The sequence below is a fragment of the Rhinoderma darwinii genome, chromosome 4, assembly GCF_050947455.1.
Source record: "Rhinoderma darwinii isolate aRhiDar2 chromosome 4, aRhiDar2.hap1, whole genome shotgun sequence".
Lineage (NCBI taxonomy): Eukaryota > Metazoa > Chordata > Amphibia > Anura > Rhinodermatidae > Rhinoderma > Rhinoderma darwinii.
In genome coordinates this window covers 152883669-152907239 of record NC_134690.1, presented here as the reverse complement: position 1 = coordinate 152907239, position 23571 = coordinate 152883669, and the positions used below count along the sequence as shown (strand labels likewise).

General features: G+C 43.2%; 1 protein-coding gene and 1 long non-coding RNA gene across 2 annotated transcripts in view; one reads left to right on the top strand and one right to left on the bottom strand.

Annotated features, from left to right (window-relative positions):
- Nucleotides 1-2458: 2458 nt before the first annotated feature.
- On the bottom strand, nt 2459-23405 carry PPP1R2 (protein phosphatase 1 regulatory inhibitor subunit 2). The gene is made up of 6 exons (XM_075861744.1): nt 23080-23405; nt 17951-18058; nt 16900-16986; nt 14395-14489; nt 6480-6632; nt 2459-5573 (listed from the first exon to the last, which is right to left on the bottom strand). The coding sequence occupies exons 1-6, from the start codon at nt 23208-23210 to the stop codon at nt 5533-5535; spliced, it is 615 nt and encodes a 204-aa protein (XP_075717859.1). The 5' UTR covers nt 23211-23405; the 3' UTR covers nt 2459-5532.
- Nucleotides 23339-23571, top strand: part of LOC142759505 (uncharacterized) — a 48037-nt gene continuing 47804 nt past the window's right edge. The window contains exon 1 of the long non-coding RNA XR_012883144.1: nt 23339-23421. This is a non-coding gene — a long non-coding RNA (uncharacterized LOC142759505). The remainder of the gene's footprint in view (nt 23422-23571) is intronic.

Here is a 23571-nt window from a genome sequence, read left to right as displayed (position 1 = left end):
CGCCCAGTTCAAACCTCATTTGCATATATATAAAATAGCTCATAACTTGGCCAAAAATTAAAGTTTTTTTAAAAAAACAACACGTTACGGTTATCTACATTGCAGCGCCGATCACATGCAATAGGAGATAGGGATTTGAGAATCTGGTGACAGAGCCTCTTTAAAAAAACTGACTCCAACCTCCAACTGCTTTTTCATACCAACTTTCATGCAACAACAGCCACGCCTCCTGCACACAGAACAGTCCAAAAGGGGAAATTCTATGAGGGGAATAATGGGAGAATCCAGGAGGGGAAATAGAGGGCAATAAAGGGACGATACAGGGGCCGATCACCAGGCTTCATTTAAGAACAACTGTCTAAAGGCGGTACAGGTGGGAAAGACTGACATTATCTGACACTTGGTGCCAGAACACCACTCCTGTTCCACCACACCATGGTTACACTTCTGACCTCCTATTGAAGTCAGTGGGAGGCAGAGAAAGCATTTTTCGCAGCGTTTCTTGCCTGCGAAGTTCAAAAACCTCTGTGTGAACAGGGCCTTATATTGACTTTGGAAAGCACACATACCCACAATCACCCTGGGAGTGAGCAATGCATACTTCTCATAAGATTTTAATTATTAATAAAGGCAGGTGTGAGGCAGAAAAAGATAGTGCGAGCACTCCTTCGCTATATGGCATATAGCACCTAGCGTACACAACACAGGTTGAGAACATGGTAATTTCATATTTTCAAGCAAGCTTTTAATGCGTGAATTGGAGTACCTTTACCCCCAATTTACTTCAAAACCAGACAGTCCATGGACAGGAATGCCGCTATCTTTGAGGGCAGGTAGGAAGCAGACCCTTAACCCCTTCCCGACATATGATATACGTCATAGCCGGGTAGGGGGAAGTATGGAGCAGGCTCACAGAGTGAACGTGCTCCATACGATGGTGGTGTCGGCTGTATGTTACAGCCGACACTTCAGAGTAACTAGCGGCATTGCGCTCGATCCCGCTAGTTTAACTCATTAAATGCCGCGGTCAATACAGACCACAGCATTTAAATCGTTAGAAAGAGGGGGGCCGGCCCCCTCTAACAGCTCATCACACCCCCCGCAATGCAATCGTGGGGGGGGGGGGGGGGGGTGATGGTTGCTGTGGCTGCCTGGGGTCCTAATGAGGACCCCCAGGTCCGCCATCTTTGTACACCTATTAAGCCCTCTTGTAAACGCCAGAATGTCTATTTTTTTGGTCACCTAATCTCCCACAAAAAATGAAATAAAAAGTGATCAATCCGTCGCATGTACACCAAAATGGTAAGATTAAAAACTACAGCTTATCCCGCAAAAAATAAGCTCTCATACCACTTAAATCGACGGAAAACTAAAAAAAGCTATGGCTCTCGGAATTTGGCGACACAAATTACTACAACTCGTCTCGCAAAAATCAAGCCCTCATAGTACTATAGCGACGGAAAAATAAAGACGTTATTGCTTCTGGAAGGTGGGGAGGAAAAACCAAAAATGAAAATCTGAAAGTTGTTTACGACGGGAAGGGGTTAAAGGGATATTCCTATCTTACAGGTTTATCCACCCCTTCTGTGGATATGCCGCAAATGCATGATAGGTGCAGGTTTCACCTATTGAAGGAACAATGGTCCCATGATTGAGGAATATAAATGAATAAGATTGGAATACCCCTTTAATTTCTAGTCTCAGACAACCCCTTTAGGCTGAGTTCACACGGGGTGGTTACGCTGCGTAAAAGCATGCAGCGTATCCACCCTGTGCACCAGATGGAATTCCGGGCAAAAAAAGTGCCCTTTTTCGCCTGGAACGTCCGCTGCGGAAAACTAGTTTCATTCTAGACCACTGCAGCGGTAGTCACGTGGGATAAACCGTCATCCCAGGAGGACACGCTGGAGGGAGGCGTCATACACAGACTTCTGGGTAAGCATGAGATTTTATTTTTTTTGTGCCAGAATCGCTGCGAACCCGCCACAATAAATGCAACAACTGCTATTTAATGCAGGATTTACCTACATATTGAATTCAATGCGGAAAATCCGCAACAAATAAGCCTTTCCTCAAATACAATTGACATGCTGTGGAATAAAATTCTGCACCGCAGATCAATTTCTGTGCGGGGTTTCCGCTTACTATTTACACAGCGTGTGGATGAAATTTGTCTTCTCTCATTCACTTTGCTGCTACTGTATTTACTGCGGCTTTTCCGCAACGGATTCCGTTGCGGAAAAACTGCAGTATTTACGCAACATGTGAACTGACCCTTAAAGTGTGTTTTCTTTGACGGTCTATTAAAAAGGTATACCTCAAATGCATAGGTCGAATGTGAACAGAGCAGAAATCCAGCTTTTTTGTAAATTTTCTAGTTTAAATGAAAAGTTTGAACCAGACGATAATGTTACCAACATAGTAAACCATCAGCTGTACACAATAAACAAACTGCCACAACACCCCATCTTCTCTTTTATTGATACACATAATATACAGGCTCCAGTCTCAGGTTGGTTAGAAGTTCTTAACTATGCATCCCTACCTGAGTAGGATATTTGCAGTAAGGCTATGTCCACACGCTTAACAAAAAAAACGTCTGAAAATACAGAGCTGTTTTCAAGGGAAAACCGCCTCCGATTGTCAGCCGTTTTTTTGCAGCTTTTTTTAGGGCCATTTTTGGAGCCGATTTTCTATTGAGTCAATGAAAAACTACTCCAAAAATGGCTCAAGAAGTAACATGTACTTTTTACGAGGCGTTTTTTTTACGCGTCCATTTATAAAAACGGCCATGTAAAAAATACCTTACGGGAACGGAACAATGTTTTTCCAATTGAAATCAACGGCCAGATGTTTGGAGGCGTTCAGCCCCTGCATTTTTAGCCGTTTTTCGGATCTAGGGCCCGACAAACGGCTAAAAATAGGCAGTATGAACATACCCTAAGAGTTAACAGTTTGCATCAGTGTGTGTATACATTAGGCCTAAACTCTCTATATAGTCCAAACAAAAAAGGCAGTGTTGCCTTTAAGAACCAGGCTTTCATTGTTTCAGTGCTGGCTAGAAAATGGAACAAAATGTGATCTGACCAGTTGCTATAGGCAACAATAAAAACATTTCAAGAGCACTAGTTTTTAAATATAGAGCCCTTTGTGGATAAAGAGGGGAGGGGAAGAAGAGAAAGAAAAAAAAAAAAGGAAACGGTGATTAAAGTGAAGATAAAATCTTTAACCAAACTTGTATGTGAACATGAAAATAACAAATCAAGACTAGAAATGCCCTATAAAGCAAGGAAAACCGTGATTTAATACTTGAATTGTCTGTTTAGGAAAAGAATCGGAATATTGTTTAATGTGTTGCGCTTATAGCTGTTAAAAAAAACCTCTGTGAAATTACTCAGAATAAAAGCTTAATATCGAAAGTTTAGGGGTGACTGCTTTCAGGTTTACCAGGCCATAAACTGCATACAGCGCCAGAGCCAGAGCCAAAAGATAAAGCCGTTTCAGGATTAGGACTGCATGTCACATGACTGCACAGATGCTTTGTCCTTATGGTTTACATAAAATGCAGTTTTTGCACAGTGGGTGCTCCTCCTTTCCATATTAGGGCTCGTCCACACAACGTAATTGCTGCGTATTTTCCACCCAGAATTACAGATTGAAAATACGCAGAATACAATAGCAGCAAAGCGGGTGAGATTTAACAAATCTCATCCACACGCTGAGTAAAATTTACAAGCAGAAACTCACCTGCGATGCGTATTTTTCACACGGCAGCATATCAATTCCTGCTGCGGAAAGCGGACTGAATTGCAAAAGCAAAATCTGAACCATTTTCTGCAGTAAAAAACCGCAGGAAATGGTGCGTTTTTTGGCAGGGGAATTTCTGCCAAGCCCTTACACTTACAGAATTTCAGACTGCAGACATATAAGTTGTTTGGCAGGGAGCGCACACTAGGGTGCTGATGGTTATGCCGCTGCGCCTTTTTTTCCTAGATGGAATGTTAAACAAATCCCATTTACAGTGAGTGGTGGAAAACTGAGCACTTTTCCCCAATAACTTCATTGCAGTTTTTATATGCAGCACAGTAATGTATTTATTTTTAAATAAAAGCAGAACGGTTATGCAGTTTCCAGTGCGTGTAGCCTGACAAAGTAGCAGCTCTGCAGCGTTTAAAAAAAACAAAAACACACATTTTTGCACTGCTGAACCAGTACCTTCTTTTTAAAAAGGGACAGATGAAGGAAGAGAAACAAAACAAAAAAACAAGCCCACCAGCAACTTTCTGGACCCCTGGGAGTATGACAAGCTACACTTTGACTTAGGCCAGATTCACACGAACGTTGCGAACCTCGGATGTGAAAAACTGAGGTTTTGCACATCTGAAGCGCATCCGTGCTGTACGCTGCAGGCTGCGTTATGACGCATTCCCCGTAGACTAGCGTCTATGGAGGGATGCGTGAAGCGCAAAAAAATATAGGACCCGTCCTATTTTCTCACGGACCGTTCACACACTCCATTGAAACGGCCGCATTGAATTATATAGGTCCGTTCAACGGCCGTCGCACAGATCTATTACACTAGCAACAGTGTTGGTGAATGGCTTAAACATGGCTGTTTTCATTGTAAACTATCTGAATCACATTCATTTTAGGATATGTTGTATATAGCTTTCTATTCAAAACACACATTTCTCTAAACTTTCAGTTCATTTTTTGATACTCCTGTCCCACAACTTTATTCATAAGCCGACTGTTTAAAAGTCAGTACAGATTTCTGATGGATTAGATACAGCTTTGAAGTGAATAAACTGAAAGTCATACAGACATAACGGATGATACCACGTTCCAGTCCATCTGACAGCCCTCCGACATTACATGCCTACAGCACTTGTATTAAACACTTTTATAAGGATTGATTACAGAACTTCTCACCCTGATCCATCAAGACTTACTTGTTCACAGTTACAGAAGCCCATTAAAGCTAAAGAAAAGCAAAATTCTGGATAAAAATTTTTTTTTTTTTTTTGCCCTTCATGGAATCAGTAGAATATAATCTCCTGACAAAATAAAACACAAGATTGTTTTCAGCAAGTGTTGTACAGTTGCGACCATTAGAAGATCCAAACATCTCACCTGTCTGAATACAATAAAAATTGAGACTTTTCTGTGCCTCAATGCGGCCTTCTTTTCTAATAGTCCATAATAGAACAAAAAACATTTGGAAAACCTTTAACCAAGGCACCCACATGCAGGAAGCCACACAAAAATCTTTCAAATAATCATATGGCATGTAACTGCCTGGAGCGTAAACCAATACTTGCATCTTTCTTCGCCAATCTTGGAAACAGAATATGCCGGACAAGCTTGTAAATCATTAATGAGAATTGGCTTATTAATTAAGGGTCCCACAACATAACTTTGGCAACAGAAAAGCATCCTTCTGCCTTTAGTCCATAGGTCTGCGGATCAGTGCTTGTGCAGTGGCGTGGCGTGGCAATAGACCTTCAGCAAGCGGTGCAAATAACGTTTCCTCTATAGTACTTGTTTATTACTCTGCAGTTGGTCGGGATGAGCTGGAAAAGGAAATACAATAATGAGCTTGGACTCCTCTGTGTGTTTTAAGTTAACAGCTGGATTAAAGGCCATTTTTGCAAATTACATACAGGACACAATGGAGATTTACTTAGACTGGCGCATGTCTCTCTATAAATTTGTTGCATTTTTCTGGCTATTCTTGCAGCAGAAACTGCTAGCTGGCCTAGATTTCCACATAAGGTTACCATTTTACTCCAGTAAATTGGTTATAATAAATGAACCATTTGTGAAAATCGGAGAGTGGAAAAATATAGAAGTTCGAAAACTGGCTTACCAACTTCACAGCCTTGAATAAACATGGGAGGCTATTAGGCCGGATTCACACGAGCGTGTGCGTTTTGTGCGCGCAAAAGGCACTTATCAGCTCCGTGTGTCATCCCCGTATGATAAAAGGCAAACTAACTAAAGGCAAATTAGGACGTACATGTACATTATTCTGCGGAAAGGGGTTAAATAGAATACTTGGTTAGTGTCGCATTAGCTTATATAGCGTATCACAAACTGATCAACAGGGAAAGAAAAAAACCAGCGAAGGGGATGTTTAGTTAAACTACAATAGGGACTTTATTATAAATATATGGTACAGCAACTTCTGGGGTCCTTAGTTATCATCTACACATACAAAAATCTGGTCATGTTATATACCAAGTTCTACATGTACATCGTCTTGACAATTAAAAAGAACAGCCAACAATAATTAAACAAACTGTGTAAAGCCTTTACATTTTTGTTATGCCAAGGGAAGAGCCTTTGGAAGCAGAGCACGATATATGGATTCAAAGGACACCATAGTGAAAATCCCTGTCATGCACCTCCCCCTTCAAGCCCTGCACTCGTTTGTTTTCAAGATGACCAGTTTGTGACATAAATGAAATCTGATTTACTGTCGGAGTCTGTTATATCTTGCATCTCTTCATCTTCTTCATCCTCGTAGTCTTCCCCTGCAAGCTCTTTTGCTATTAACTGCCTGGCCAGTTTGATATTCATGCCTTCGTTATAATGGTGTTTTCGTTTCGTTTCAAACTCCCTTTTCTTTTCTGAAAGATGAACAGAATGAATAAATAAGTCCCAAAGAAGAAGTTAGTTTTAACATTCAACCGGTATACAGAAGTATCAGTGGAGATTTCGACCAAATAGAAGTAGGTTTTTAGCAACAAAATGATCCATCCTTTAATAAGGACGCAGCCTAGTTTGGGCCTTAAGGCTCAGAGCCCATTTTTCAAAATCTGACATATTTCACTTTATGTGGTAATCACTTCGGAATGCTTAACCCCTTCAAGACACAGCCTGTTTTGGCCTTCAGGACACAGCCAATTTTTTCAAATCTGACATGTTTCACTTTATGTGGTAATAACTCCGGAATGCTTTTACCTATCCAAGCGATTCTGAGACTGTTTTCTCGTGACACATTGGACTTAATGTATCGAGCAAATTTTGCCAGTAACAAAGTATTTAATTGTGAAAAACACCACAATTTTGCGAAAAATTGCAAAAATTAGCATTTTTCTAAATTTATATGTATCAGCTTGTAAGACAGATGGTAATACCACACAAAATTGTTGCTAATTCACATCACCCATATGTCTACTTTAGATTAGCATAGTTTTTTGAACATCCTTTTATTTTTCTATGACATCACAAGGCTTAGAACTTTAGCAGCAATTTCTCACATTTTCAAGAAAATTTCTATAGGCTATTTTTACAGGGACCTGTTCAATTGTGAAGTGGATTTTAGGGCCTTATATATTAGAAACACACAATACACACATTAAATATTCCCTAATATACTTACCTGTGCACTCTTGCTTCTGTTCTCCGTTCTGGCAGCTCTTTTCTTCCGATCACCTGTCTTCTGACGTCACGTTTTCTTCCTCCTCCACTGTCGTGTCGTATCCCGATCACATGGTCTCGCCCCAGCGAGACCTCGGATGGGACATGACACGTCACTGGAGATGTGTCGTTTCTGCGGGTTCCCGCCCAGCCTATGCAGCTTTTTTTCACTGTGAGCGCGCCTATGCGTGTTCACAGTGAAAAAAGTGAAGAGGGACGGCACCTGCGGACTAGAGAGGTACAGTGACCTCTGTACTTTTAGTTCTTCCCCTATCAAAGCCTACACATAGTAGGCTTTGATAGGGGATCAGACAACACGATGCAGCACACGGGTCGCATGCAGCCCTTGAGGCTGTTATCTGCGGCCCGCGGGACACCGTTGCGCCGTAGCACCGAGCAGGCCCAAGGAGGAGCCGCACTACTCTATTATAGGCTCTACTACGATGTCAGGCGAGTCCCGGAGAAGAGCGTATAATATTAAACTGTATAAGATCTTCTGGGGTCCTGTATCTAAGCCTACATTGTTAGGCTTAGATACAGGGGCTAAAAAAAATTGTCACACATGGAGCCTGTATCTAAGCCTAACACAATGTAGGCTTAGATACAGGACCCCAGATGACATTCTTTTTATTCCTGTATAAGATTTGTGTTTTGGGGCCCTGTATCTAAGCCTAACATGTATTCTTAGATACATGGCCCATGTGTGACACTGTCTGCTTGGGTAATGTATCTAAGGCTACCTTGTGGTAGGCTTAGATACATGGTCAAACAGACAGTATCACACATGAGCAGTGTATCTAAGCATCACTTTTTTTTCTTAGTTATGTGTTTTTTTACAGGTTGGGTCCTTGGTACTACATCAAGTTCAAGGACTACTTCAATGACACCCTTTTTTATTTTTAATAAAATCGTTAACCAGTGTTGTGTGTGTTATTTCATTACAAATTTTTTTCTATGTCCTCATTTATTTTAAAATTTGTTAGGTGGGATTCACACGAACGGGTCGTTCCCGAGCCCGAGTGCCGGCCGGTAAAATCGGCCATTCTGCCCGGCCGGTGTGCATAAAGTTTTGCATCCGTTCCGGGCCGGGCAGATCCGGACAGTGACATCAGCGGCAACTCCTGAAGGGGAATCCCCATGTGTTCGGGGATTCCGCTTCAGGAGTTTCCCCTGATGTCACTGCCCAGATATAGACATAGACATCAAGCGCTCTGTCCAGGAGCGGAATCCCCGAAAACACGGGGATTCCGCTCCTTCAAGGAGCTAAAGTGCGGCTAGCACATGGCAGAGCGGTGAGATACCTCCCTGCTCTGCTGTAGTGGCGTCGCTACAGTAGCAGCCATCGAAGGTGTCGCCGGGCCAGGAAAACAAGCAGGGGACGGGAGCCAGCGCTCCCTTCCACCTGCTGTACACCCCGGCCCTGCCACACAGTGTACAGCGATGCCATTCGTCAGAATGGCATCAACTCCTCCTCCTCACATGCACTCTGCGCTGTGAGGAGGAGGAGATAGAGCGCAAGCTCCGGGAAACCCGGCCATCACTCGGAACACATTCCGGTGATGGCCGTGTAATACCCGGCCCCATAGACTTCTATGGGAGCCGGGCGGCCGGGTACCCGGGCGAAGATAGAGCATGTCCTATTTTTTGACGGCCGTCAAAAAAATCGGTCGTGTGAATAGCCCCATTAGGGGTCTATTATTCCTAATGCAGCCGGGTGCCGGCCGATTTATGAACGGCCGGCACCCGGCCGGGAAACCCTGCCGTGTGAATGAGGCCTTACTAGTTCATTGCTGTCTAACAGCGTCCATTAGTAAGGCTTCATGCACACGAGCGTGTGTATTTTACACGCGTGAAAAACTTGCGTCAATCATGTCTGTGTGTGCGTTACGGCGGATTTACACGAACGTGCTATACGTCCGTGCAACCCGCGTGGTTTTCACGCGGGACGCACGGACCTATGCAAGTCTATGGGGGCATGCAGACTGTCCGTGAGTTTTGCCCAGCGTAAGTACGCTGCGTAAAACTCGCGACATGTTCTATATTTCTGCGTTTTTCGAGCATCACGCACCCATTGAAGTCAATGGGTGCGTGAAAATCACGCGCACCACACAGAAGCACTTCCGTGGGACGTGCGTGATTCGCGCAACAGCAGTAAAAAGTATGAATGTAAACAGAAAAGCACCACGTTCTTTTCTGTTTACAAACATCCAAACGTAGTGTCATAATGATGGCGGCTGCGCGAAAAGCACGCAGCCGCGCATCCATGTCAACATGACACGGAGCCGTCAAGTGCATTTTGTGCACGCAAAACGCCACTGTATTTGCGTGCGCAAAACGCACACGCTCGTGTAAATCCGCCCTTATGCATCAGTGTGCTTTTCGATTGTCATGTGTTATTCACACACTCACAAAGCCAGCCCATTTTTTTCTTCGAACAAATTGTGTAAATCACACACCAAACACGTGTGTGCGGTGCGTGGTTTTCACGCATGCATTGACTTCAATGTGAGTGTAGGTGCATGATAACGCACCAATAGAGGACATGCAGTATGTTTCACGCAGCGGACTCTCGCTGCGTGAAAAGCCACGCATGTGTCAACGGCCCCATTGAAATAAATGGGTCGCGTGTGTTGTGCGTTTTTTCAAAGCACAGCACACGGACGTGATTCACGCTTGTGTAAATCGTGCCTAAGGCCCCATTCTCAACAGGGTGAATCTCGCCCGTGTGCTGATCGTGAAAACCACGCACAGCACACGCGACCCATTATTTTAAATTGGCCTGTTTTCACGCAGCGAGAGTCCGCTGCGTGAAACATACTGCATGTCCTCTATTGTTGCGTTATCATGCACCTACACTCACATTGAAGTCAGTGCGTGCGTGAAAACGATGCACCAAACAAGCGTGTTTGGTGCGTGATTTATGCTGCAATTTGGTGTAACAAAAAAATGGCCTTTCTGAGTGCATGAATAACGCATGCCACTTGCTAACCACACTGATGCATAACGCACACAAACTGACCCGATTCATATGCGTTTCTCACGGGCGTCAACCTTACACGCAAGTGTGCATGAGGCATAAGACGGGGCTGGACGAACGCTAACCATCACTATGACCCTGGTACCCTCCGCCACCAGGGGTACTGGCAGGGGTGTAACTAGGAAAGACTGGGCCCCATAGCAAACTTTTGACTGGGGCCCCCCCTCCCCCGGGTGCAGATAGTGCCTTTTTTTACAAACCCCCCCCCCTTTTGATAACGCCATACAGCCCCCTTTGTAGATATCGACAGGGAACGACAGGAAAAACGCCACGAAAGACGCAACGAAAAACGCAGAAAAAAAAAACCGCCCACAAAAAAAGACGCGAAAAGCGAAGCAAAAAAAGAATATAATAAACGCCACGGAAAACATTGCGGAAAATGACGCGAAAAAAGCCGCAAACAGAGGCAAAGAACGCTGCGAAAAACGCCACGAAAGACGCAACGAAAAACGCAGAAAAAAAACGCGAAAAACGACGGAAAAAAGGCTATGATAAACGACACGCAAAACGCCGAAAAAAAGATCGCGGAAAATGACGCGAAAAAAAAAAACGCAAACAAAGAGGCAAAGAAGGCTGCGAAAAAAAAACGGGGAAAAAGACACGAAAGACGCAATGAAAAACGCATAAAAAAAATTTCCGAAAACAACGACTCAAAAAAAGAAACGATAAACGACGCGAAAAAAAGGATACGATAAACGAAACGGAAAACATCGCAAAAAAAGACGCAAACAAGCAAAAGACGCCAAGATAAAGTAAGCGAAAAACGCAACGAAAAAAAAAAATCGGCAAATAAAAACGCAAACAGCGCACAAAAAACGACGCAAAAAACAACGTGCAGGGAGAGGTAAATCTGCCGCAAACTTCAAGATGGAATTTTGAGGCAGATATTGTTCCTGCCAAAAAACTGTGTGTGAACATAGCCTTAGTGGAGAGAGGCATGAGATAGAGGAGGGCGGACAAGGGTTAGGGTATGTTCACACGAGGGCGTCCGTAACGGCTGAAATTACGGGGATGTTTCAGCCTGAAAACATCACCGTAATTTCAGCCGTAACGGCATGTGCAGGCGCTTGAACGCCGCGTCCATTACGGGCCAAATTGGCGCTGCTATTCATTGGAGTCAATGAGTAACGGCTCCAATTATGCCCAAAGAAGTGACAGGTCACTTCTTTGACGCGGGCGTCTATTTACGCGCCGTCATTTGACAGCGGCGCGTAAATATACGCCTCGTGTGAACAGACAAACGTCTGCCCATTGCTTTCAATGGGCAGATGTTTGTCAACGCTATTGAGGCGCTATTTTCGGACGTAATTTGGGGCAAAAACGCCCGAATTATGTCCGTAATTAGTGCGTGTGAACATACCCTTAGAGTAGACACGAAGAGGTTTATAGACCTGAAAAGAGAAATAAAACATAAATGTGAAAAACATAATGGGGGGAGAACATTTGCTCATCATCCTTCAAGAATGTCAGCAAGGAGACCAGTCCAGTGAAGGAGGTCAGCGGGAGGAGCAAGGACAGCTCACATGAACTCTTGGAAGGTACGTGCACGCTCATTGCAGCCTGCAATGAGCGTGCACGTGAAAAAAGTTTCATCACAAGGAAAGATCAACAAACCAGAGCTGAACTGCATGTAAACAAGCTGTGCTGAATTCAAAGAAGAAATGTGCTAAGTAGAATTTTTTTTTAAAAGCATGCTTTATTTAGGTTGTCTGTATAAGGGGTAATGTATGACAGAGTTTTTGAAAAAATTTTGGGATCTCGGACAACCCCTTTAAACATATTTGCTTGATCTCAGTGAATGAGAATACTGTAAATGCCTGCTCATTCGCTCAGCTCTCCAGACATAAATCGTAGTAAACTAACAGATTTGTGTAGCAGTTGTAGACATGTTTTAGCTCAAAGAATTGCTTAGGCCTCATGCACACTACCTGGTTTTGCGGTCCATCGGACCACAAAAAAACCTTTATTATGCATCAGTGTGTCATCAGGATTCACAACAATCTCCCCAGTGGTGTGAGCCTATAAATCAGAGCCGTAAAATGACATGTCCTGAGCTTTTGCAGTCCGGCCCTATCACGGAATCAGTAAAAATCACGGTTGTGTGCATGGGGCCATAGAAATTAATTGGTGAGCAATTTATTCGCAAAAATGTGGATAAATTGCACACGCAAATACATGGTCACATTAAGCATAAGGGTGTGTGCACACGGTAGCAGGCTTTTACGTCTGAAAAGACAGACTGTTTTCAGGAGAAAACAGCTGTCTCGTTTCAGACGTAAAAGCTCCTCCTCGCATTTTGCGAGGCTTCTCTGACAGCCGTAAATTTTGAGCTGTGCTTCATTGAGTTCAATGAAGAACAGCTCAAATTACGTCTGAAAGAAGTGTCCTGCACTTCTTTGACGAGGCTGTATTTTTACGCATCGTCGTTTGACAGCTGTCAAACGACGACGCGTAAATGACAGGTTGTCTGCACAGTACGTCGGCAAACCCATTCAAATGAATGGGCAGATGTTTGCCGACGTATTGTAGCCCTATTTTCAGACGTAAAACGAGGCATAATACGCCTCGTTTACATCTGAAAATAGGTCGTGTGAACCCAGCCTTAGACTGAATCTTAGCTTAGAGCAGGGCTAGGCATGTACATGTTTTCAGCCTGTGAATGTAAACAAGACTATTATTATTCATTGACAGCAAGCAAAGATCTTGAAAACAGGAGATTTATTAAACCAATCAGGTTTAAACTCATTTTAGATGCCCTTTTGAAAATGAAATAAGCAATCTGGTTGCTATGGGCAGCAACCCCAATTTTTCTTTGCAGCAATAAATCTCCTATAGTCTATTAGAAATTTTTAGAACTTTTAATTTATACAATGATTAGCCTTTATTTTAATAAAACCAGAAAATCTTTTTAACCCCTTAGTGGTCACCAATATACCTTTTCAGGGCGGTCACTAAGGGGCCTTAGGCTAGGCCGCCGCCTTTTTCCGGCAGCCTAGTCTAAGTCCTGCATGGGTGTCCCATGCAGGCTGGAGCAGGTGGTCAGCTGTCTGATGACAGCCGGGCTCCTTCTTCAACGATAGCAATCGAAGTTTACTTAGATTGCGGCCGTTTAACTCCTTAAATGCTGCGGTCAATAGCAACCGTGGCATTTAAGTGGTTTACAGAGGGAGAAAGCGCCCCTACACTGACAGGCAGTAGTGCTTTAGTAAACTAAATATACGATCAAAAGATCGCATAGTGAAGCCGCCTAGTGGGATTAATAAAATAAGGAATTAAAAGTTAAAAATTATTAATAAAGATTACAGTTAAAAAAAATAAAAAATGATAAAACCATTTATCCATTAAAAAGTGTTGGATTTAGTAGAAGTGTAAAATAAAATAAAAAATTAAACCCACAAACCCAAATAACTACATTGACGGAAAACAAAGAAAATGATGGCTCTTGGAAAGAGACGAGGCGTATGTGGTATCGTCGTAATCGTACCGGCCCATAGAATAAGGCCTCATGCACACGACCGTAGCCATGTGCACAGCCGTGATTTTCGGGTCGGCCGGCAGCGGACTGTCAGCGCACGTGGCTGCGACCATTATTTTCAATGAGCCTGGACCGCAGAACACGGCCGTAACAAGACATGTCTGTTCTTTCTGCGGTCCAGGCTCCCGGGCCATGCACGGACCGTGAAAACCATGGTCGTGTGCATGGCCCCATAGGAATGAATGGTGCTGCTATTCTCCCGTGGATTTTCGGGGGAATGGCAGCTGCAAAAGCATGTTCGTGTGCATGGGGCCTAAAGGTAAAATTAGAGCTCTTTACATGAGAAAAAAAATTGCTCGGTCATTAAGGCCTAAAATAGGCTGGTCACTAAGGGGTTAGCATGAACTAACTAGAATCTATGGATCTCGCCACACTAGAAGAAATTACTTGATAGTACCTCTCTCCTCCGGTGTCAGCTCCTCATCATCTTCTTCTTCACTACTTTCTTCTTGTGCCAAGAATTTAGGATCTTTTCCTTCTGCTTCTTCCAACCTAAACACAAACAAGCCATTTACAAACTTACAATTGTAAAAACGTTATGAAAGCAGACAATAGAAATTAAATTGTGTCTCATTGTGTAATGTCAATTACATTATCCTTGGGGCTCATTCACAAAAGCGTGATTCTCGCCCGTGTGCTGTGCGTTGAAACGCACAGAACACGACCCCATTGATTTCAATGGGGCTATTCACACATGCGTGAGTTTTCATGCAGCGAGTTTCCGCACATGCTGTCCGTGTTTTACGCCCCAATTCCATTGAAAAAATAAAAATAAAATTCCTTTCAAGTGGGTGGAAAAAAACCACATGCTACTCGCAAAGCACACTGTTGCAAAACGTAACGCACAGATTTTACGTGCGTAAAGCGGTCACACTCATGTGAATGTAGCCTTAGGTCATATTTACACGACCATAAAAATAACCTCCATATTACGTCCAGAAAACGTTGTCCGTATTACGGCCGTGTGTGTTGGACAGTTTTTTTTTTTTAACGTACATATATGCTTAGAAAATCAAAAATACAACCCTCCGATTATGGTCTTAACTGTAATAATAGATCTAATATGGAGGGTTTTTTTTTCCGATCCTTATAATAAATCTGCATCCACTACTGCATGCTGCATTTTTATGCCACCTGAATAGATTTTTTATTATTATTATAGGGTCAGTGTACAGACAGTATTGCAGCTGGATTAGACTAGGATACTAGTTTTGTTCTGGTTTCCGCTTCCACTAAGCGCCGCTGTCAGCTGGAGCCGTGCATGCGCAACTGAACATACACAGAAGAGGGAGGTGCTTGCAGCACAGAGGAGATGCTGTGTGCTGCTGTGAAATGCATTTCCCAGCAGTCACGTGACATTAGGATCCGGACCGCCCATTAGGCTGGATGAAGAAGACAGAATACAAGGAAGAAAGTGGAGCTATATACACACAGAACTGCTGGGCCAAGTAAGTTTATTTTAGCAAGGAGAAGTACATTTACACAGGTTATAATGGTACTGACCTTTTTTAAAAAAACAAACGATTGTGGGAATAACGCTTTAGAAAAATCTGTCAGACATGTTACCAATAATATTACTGTATATTTTATTTCTTAGCTTTCACTTTGAATATTCGCATACCGATGTATAATGGCCGAATTTATGTCAAAAGGACACTTGCCGTATATCTGGCCAACTATATATATATATTTGGTCACAACTTTTGAGAAAAGTTAGGCATTGTGGCTGAAATCCTCACCCAGGAAAAGAAGTTTTCATCTTTTGCACCCTGAATAGGAAGTGTTCAGCTCCACACTGTAACTCCTCCCCAACCCCTCTCCGCTTGAGTGACAGCTCTTGGATCGCACAGCATATGAGGCGGAGGACCAGTAAAGCTGTCACTCAAGAGCAGAGGGGAGGGGTTACAGCAGGGAGCCGGACACTTCCTATTCAGCGCATGGAGATTAAAACTCCTTTTCTAGAATGAGTATTTCAGCCACATCGCTGACATAGGTATGCCTAAACTTGTGTTTCCTCTACACCGGTCTACTGGGAAGTGGGGGACAAAAGTACTGACATACTCCCTTGAAGAGCATTTCCTGATGTACACGTTGAACCTAGAGCCCAAATGTGAAGTTAACAGAGCCTAACGTGTCCATGTTTATACGTCAGTAGTCGGCAAATAGTAGATCGCAATCTACGAGTAGACCCCAGTTTCAGCAGATAAGATCTTGATGTTACAGAGGCTCTGTCACCAGATTTTGCAACCCCTATCTGCTATTGCAGCAGATCGGCGCTGCAATGTAGATTACAGTAACGTTTTTATTTTGAAAAAACGAGCATTTTTGGCCAAGTTATGACCATTTTTGTTGTTATGCAAATGAGGCTTGCAAAAGTCCAAGTTAGCAGGTAAGTCGATGTAGCTACTTACCTGCAAACGCTGATGCTGCTGCAGAATCAACTGTAGCCTCTGGTGCCGATGTGTCCTCGCTCGTCTGACACGATGCAGGACCTGTGAGTGACGTCACAGCGTGATCTGGCAGAAGCTGGGCGTTCTGAAGAGAAGTGGATGATACTTCTCTTCAGAACGCGCAGCTAGTAAAAGTAATAAAAACGCCCCGATGTACGCACATAATACACGCCCACTTGGACTTTTGCAAGCCTCATTTGCATAACTACAAAAATGGTCATAACTTGGCCAAAAATGCTCGTTTTTTAAAAATAAAAACGTTACTGTAATCTACATTGCAGCATTTTCAGCGATCTAACGTTTATTACCTAGCCTGTGAATAGGTGATAAATGACTGTTATTAGGAAACCCATTTAACTGAACTCCGTGATGAAAACAGAAGCTGTAAACAGTCTATGGAAAGTACCTATATATCCTACACACTTTCAAACAGACCTAGGAGCTATACTTACTTTTGAGCCAAGACATCAGCGGTTAATGCTTCGTTACACTCTGAATCACTCATTGCTCCTTCATCATCGTCATCGTCGCCAACCATTCTGGAAAGGAAAGAAAAAAAATACAAAATGTTCGTACTTTGATTTACCATTGTTCCATTCAACCCACCACACCATAATCATACGTATTATCCGGTCTACAAAAAAAAAAAAAGTGTCTATTTCAATGTAAAGTGAGAGGACATAAACATGACAACAAACCAAATAGTGAAGTATCTAAAAAGTTTTAATGGGAGAATGAAATTAGCTGTACGTTTGTTCATGCCAAAGAGCTACGGAGCTCTGGGGCATTCAATGTTGTTGAATTGGTGAGCGTCATACACTTCTCTGTACAACGCCCAGTTGGTAAAAAGTAAAAACACGCCCAGTTGTCTATTAAAAAACGAATTAGAATAAATCTAAAATTGCTCATAACTTGCTAAAAAATTAACGTTTTTCAAAATAAAAACCACTGCTGTTATCTACATGACAGCGCCAATCAGATTATGTAGGAGATAGGGCACAATCTGGTAACAGAGCCCTTAAAGAAACGATAATGTAGTATGAATAGGACTTTGAGGGTACAGTTTGTTTTATATTCAAATTTTTAGCTTTTTTGTTTTCCCCTGAAATACAGTACTAGAGCTAATTCACACAACAGTTTTTTTCTGCCTCTATGTGGTATCCTAGTAAAAAAAAAAAAGTGCAATACTGTTTGCACACTGACCCTATAATAGTAAATTACTGAAGTTACATGAAAATACGCAGTCGGATGCCATAGAAATAGCATGCATTATTGGGTGCCAATTTGAAGCAGAGAAACCCACATAGACGTCAATGGAGACACAAAATATTTGCATCAGTTATATGGATCTGAAAAAAATCTATCCGTATTACGATTGGGACATTAAAGGGATAGATTATTGATGATTTCTGATAATATGTATGGACACAGATCCATAGTTTGCGGTCTGAAAAAGAAAACCACAGACACCCTATTACTAAAAGACATTATTATTATTACTACCTGTGGTAGGGAGTACTTGGTTCATCTATTTTCATTAAGCCATAGTCCTTATCAGAAGGATGATAAGTAGCAAGAATATTCATCTCATCCCACTTCTGCGACTTCTTACTGCAAAAAAAAAAAGGAAGTACAAATTTAACCACATATCAAACGAGTGCAAGAATGATCTTCAAGCCATTACTTTGTCAAAGACAAGATATATAAAATAAAAAAAAAAAACAGAAAAACCACACAAAAAAAAAAAAATAAAAAATAAAAAAAAAAGCGGTACTGGTTTCTGACACTGGGAAAACAGAAGGGAAGAAAAATTACCCCAGAACAAGATTTCTAAGTAATAAAAATGAGATGATACTTTGAAAGCTGGTTTATCAATTATTTATGGCCTAATAGAAAGAAGTCAAGTAACTAATGGAGGTCTATGCTTATTGTATTTCACAGATAGCTCTCCATAAAGGCTTCCCCATCATCAGTTATTCTCCTTGGAGACCAAGAACCATAAACAAGTACGTGCATTGAGAAGGACTAGCAAATGCCATAGCTTCTAAAGGGGCTGTTCACATCTGCGTTGAAAGCTCCGTTAGGGGCTTCCATCAGATTCCGTTTCTGTGGGCAAAATAGCGCAGCATGCTGCGCTACTATGTCCGGCAAAATGACAGAGACCCGACAGAACCCATTGAAGTCAATTCTCCTATGACTGAGCAGAACGATGGAACGCAGATGTGAACCAACCCTAAACTAAATAGGTTTGAGCCACAAGTAAAAATATTCTTAAAGGGGTTTTCTACCTTCTGAAAACTGATGACCTATCCACCGCACAGATCAGCTGGTCCGGTACCTCCGTGCACTAGACGTGCATGCTGGAAGCAGTTGGCTCCGGCCACGGAATAGTGGCCGAGCTGCAGTACTGCTCCTATTCAAGAGAATAGGAGCAGACCTGTAGTTCTGCAGCACGGCCGCTATGCCATGTACGGAGCCAACTGCTTCCAGGCTCTTTACAAAGCGTTATGTGGCCACAACATCCGTTGCCCGCAGGCCACCTGAGCGGCTTAACAGTGCGGGGTGCGGGTGTCGGACCCGCACTGATGATATACTGATGACCTATCCGGTGGATAGGCCATCAGTTGTCGTCAGAGGGTGGAAAACTAATTTTTCAATGTCCTCAATGAAAAGAAGTAAATCCTTTCCACTAAAACAGAAGGACAGCGCCATGCAGGAACTGTATATTCAAATGAACACTCCAGTGAATTTTTGTTTTTATCATCCCCATTTGGAAAGTACTCTTGGTAAGAGGAAGTGCAGGTCATCCTCTTGGGCCCCATGCACACAACCGTGCCCGTAATCACGGTCCGTAATTATGGGCACTGCCGGTCGCAGACAGTCGACCGCATTTGCGGGCCATGCTCCCATTATAAAGTATGGGAGCACGGTCCGTAAAAAGCAGAAGATAGGACATGTCCTATCTTTTGCGGAAGGTTTCTACAGCACGGACGCCTTCCCGTAAACATACGGGTAAGTGTCCGTGGACAATAGAAGTGAATGGGTCCATAATTGCAGACGATTTTTACGGTCGTGTGCTTCGGGCCTAACCGGGCGCTTTGTTGCCGAACTATATGCTCCGTTCTCGGGCCACCGTTATGTCACATGACTGCCTGATTTCTACAGCGTCTGCTGTGTGGACCGGAAGTCTTTCACTATGCATTTCTAGGAGATTTACTTTGAGCATCTATTAGGAACGCATAGTAAAAGACTTCCTGTCCACACAGAAGATGCTGTAGGAATCAGATAGTCACATTGCAGTCACATGACATAACGGCGGCAGAATCGGAAGAGATAGTTCCCCAGCAAATTGACAGGTAAGAGGATGCCCTGCGCTACCTTTTACCAGGTGTACATTCAAAGCAGGGATCACGATATAAATTATATATATATATATTCACTGGAGCGTTCCTTTATAGTGTGATTTCCAGAATTTACCTTGTCCGTAGAGGAAAGGCCTGCAATCTGTGATCAGATGGGGTCCAACTCCAGAGACCTTCACCAATCATCTGAACTAAGGGGCTATGGCGCTCCAGTGACCACCAGTTTAACGTTTAGTTGCGCAAAGGAGCACATCTACGTGCAGCTTTCTCTGGTACTGCAGCTCATGCTAATTCAAGTGACAAAGACTTGAAAAACTAGCATGTTGAAATCCCTGTAGCAATAAAATTGCATCTGCTGTTTTAGTGCTGGATAGTGACATAACTGATGCATTTGTGCTCCTAGGGACAAAATAAGAAATAACGCAGCTACTACATGGTGTCCGATGTCTTGACACTTAAAAATATTGCAGGCTTGGTAATGGTTCTGGACATTAGAGTTACATCATCCCTTATGGAGATCAGAGCTAATGTGATTCATGCTTATGTTGTGTGTATTTGAACAGTAAATTTGCTGGAAACTGAAAATAAGAGACCAATGGATTGTCACTACATACAGATTTTCAAGACTACTACAATTTTCATGTTGGACCTAGATGCTGCTTAAACTGCAAGTAGCAGAAGCAGTCCCCTTATTTTGTGGCCGTAGATCCGAGAAAAAACGCACAATAAACCATATTTATCAATAGTACCTAACAGAAAATATTGGCCTCATTGCCCATAGCAACCATGCAGCTTTAATTTTTTCCAGAGCAGCTTAAAGAGGCTGTCACCAGATTATAAGTGCTTTATCTCCTATCTAATCCGATCGGCGCTGTAATGTAGATAACAGCAGTGGTTTTTATTTTGAAAAACTATTTTTGAGCAAGTTACGAGCAATTCTAGATTCATGCGAATTAGTTATTAATGACCAACTGGCCGTTTTTCTACTTTTTACAAAGTGGGTCTTGTAAAGAGAAGTGTATGACGTTGACCAATCAGCGTCATACACTTCTCTTCATTCCAGCCCAGCTTGTTTCACTGCACAGCGTGATATCGTGAGATCACGCTGTGACGTGACTTCCTGAGCTGAGCTACGCCGTTTCCCTAACTCTCATAGTAGTGAATAGCAGTTACGGAAGCAGCGTAGCATGCGAGCTACGCTGTTCCTGTAACTACTACAGGAGAGCACAGAAAGCTAGAACGGGGTTTAGGGGGCCCCGTTCTACAGATAGGTGTGGGTCCTAGAGGTGGGACCCGCATCTACCTGACATTTATGACATATCCTGTGGATACGTCAAATGTCCTTCATAGAAAAACCCCTATAAATGCTGCGGTCGCTATTGACTGCAGCATTTAACTAGTTAAAGGGGTTTGCCATCAAACACATGTATCCACTATCCACAGGATAGAGGCTACATGTGGGATCGCTGGGGGTCCGACCACTGGGACCCCCAGCGATAAGGAGAACAGTGGACTGAAGTCACCCAGAGAACTACATGAGAAGCCTGAACTTCCGGGTTCTGTGTACGGCTTATTTGTTCTGCAGCTCCATAGAGATCAATGGAGAGCCACTCGCGCATGCGCAGAAGAATCCCATTAATCTCTATGAAGCTGCCGGACACAGAACGCAGAAGTCAAAGCTTCTCATGTAGCGCTCTTGGTGAGTTTCGGTCCCCGTTCTCCTTATTGCTGGGGGTCGGACCCCCAGCGATCACACATGTATCCCCTATCCTGTGGATACATGTGTTTTATGGCACAACCCCTTTAAACTTCCAGGAACAGCGAAATTGCTGTTCCTGGCCGTGAGCAGCATGTCAGCTGCTGACACCTGCAGTGTATGGAGTGGGCTCAGCGCGTAAGCCCGCTCCATACATCATCCCCCCCCCCCACCCCATGATGTGCTGGGAACGTCATGAGTCGGGAAGGGGTTAACCGGGTCCCTTGACTGCGGACTATAAGACGCAGAGACATTTTAGCAAGATTTATTTGTGCAAAAAACTTAGTCTTATAGTCCGAAAAATACGGTATATATTCTCTTCACAATCATATTGATCCACAGAATAAAGTCAACATGTTGTTTTAATTGCACGGTGAATTCCGTAAAATCTAAGCGCAAAAAAAAACAAATGGAGAAATCGCTGGTTTTTTTTTTCATCTTCCACCCACAAATATTTTTTTCCTATTTTATAGTACATTCTATGATATAATAAATGGCGCCACAAAAAACTCACTTCTCCCACAAAAATCAAGCCCTTTTAGGATTATAAGCGACAGTGAAGAAAAAAAAAGAAAAAAAAGAAGGGCATGGCTTTTGGATGGTGGGGAGGAAAAAGTGAAAGTCTGAAAAATGGCTGCAGCGGGAAGGAGTTGAAGAGGACTTGTTATCTCTGCTTATATGTGTAAATTTAGTTAATACTTATGTTCCCAATAATATAACAATTCTGGACAACATTTTCTTAGAGCTCTGCCTACGCCATTTCTCTCTGTTATTCCTCCTAGAAATATCTGAATCTATTAACAATTGGGTGTTACCATGTCCCTTCTATCTCACGGTCAGCACTGATCAACATTATCAGGCTATGTACCACACCCACAACTTGTAACACCCAGTTGTCAACATACTAATACATTTCAAGGAGGAATAACAGAGGAACAAGCTTGACAGTTTGAAGAAGAGATGCTCCAAAATTGTTATGTCATAAGAAACACAAGTATTTCCTTATAAAGGCAAGTCAGGGGAGCGGGCAGGCTTTGGAAAGTAAATGTGAGCCAAACTAGTTTTGCCGCTTGATTTGTTGACAACCAGATTACCATTTTCTTTTTAATTTACACTTAAAAAACAAAAGCTAGATTCTGATTGGTTACTATGGGCAACACTGATACTATGTCTGCACTAATGACCCAACGTGATGACATTCCCTCCTAACAAGCCACTGACATTAGCACCATGTGACACTCTAGAGTCGTACTATGCTATGCTCAAAAGTCCTACTAGTTTTCTACATATAGAGGCCACTAATGCGTCTCATATAGAAAGTAGCCGAGGTCACTATCAGAGGAGCGGAGCGCTGAAACTTCGTGCGCACTATATTAGGTACATGAAAACTTCCAGCAGCTGAGCAGATAAACGTTCCACAAGGCTGGGACCTGTCACTCCTCAGTTGCTGCTGCCCCCGCTCCTCCCCCCAGCAGTCCCCTGAGCCCCCTTCTCCAGTTCAGGACCACTCCCACCTCTGGTCGTCGTCGTCGTCGTCATCTCTGTCCCGGCTCAGTTCCGCTTTGCTGACCACATGAACGCCAGTGGCCGTTGAAGCCTTCTTCTTTAGAATGCCTTTAACAGGCCTGTGTGTTTGCTCCTCCATTCTATGTGCCGCAGCAGACTCCCGGTGCGAAAACACGCCCAGCCAGCACCGGCCGCGCTTCCACCCTGTCACCGCCTGCTACGTCATCAGCGGCGGCTTACCTGACGTCATTTCCGTCGTAACACCGAGGAGGTTATAACCAGCAGTCGATCTGCCGCGCTATGTGGTTCCCATGGAAACCATATGTGATATTTAAGTACAATTGAAGCGGGTATGTCGCTTCTGCTTTTCACTTGGTGGGAGAGTTCAATTTCTGTAGGAAGAAAGCGCGGGAAACTCACCTCAAGTCTAAAGGAGGAGGAGGGGGCGTGCTGTAACTACTACAGGTGTCCATTTCGGGGAATGTTCGTCCTACTTTACT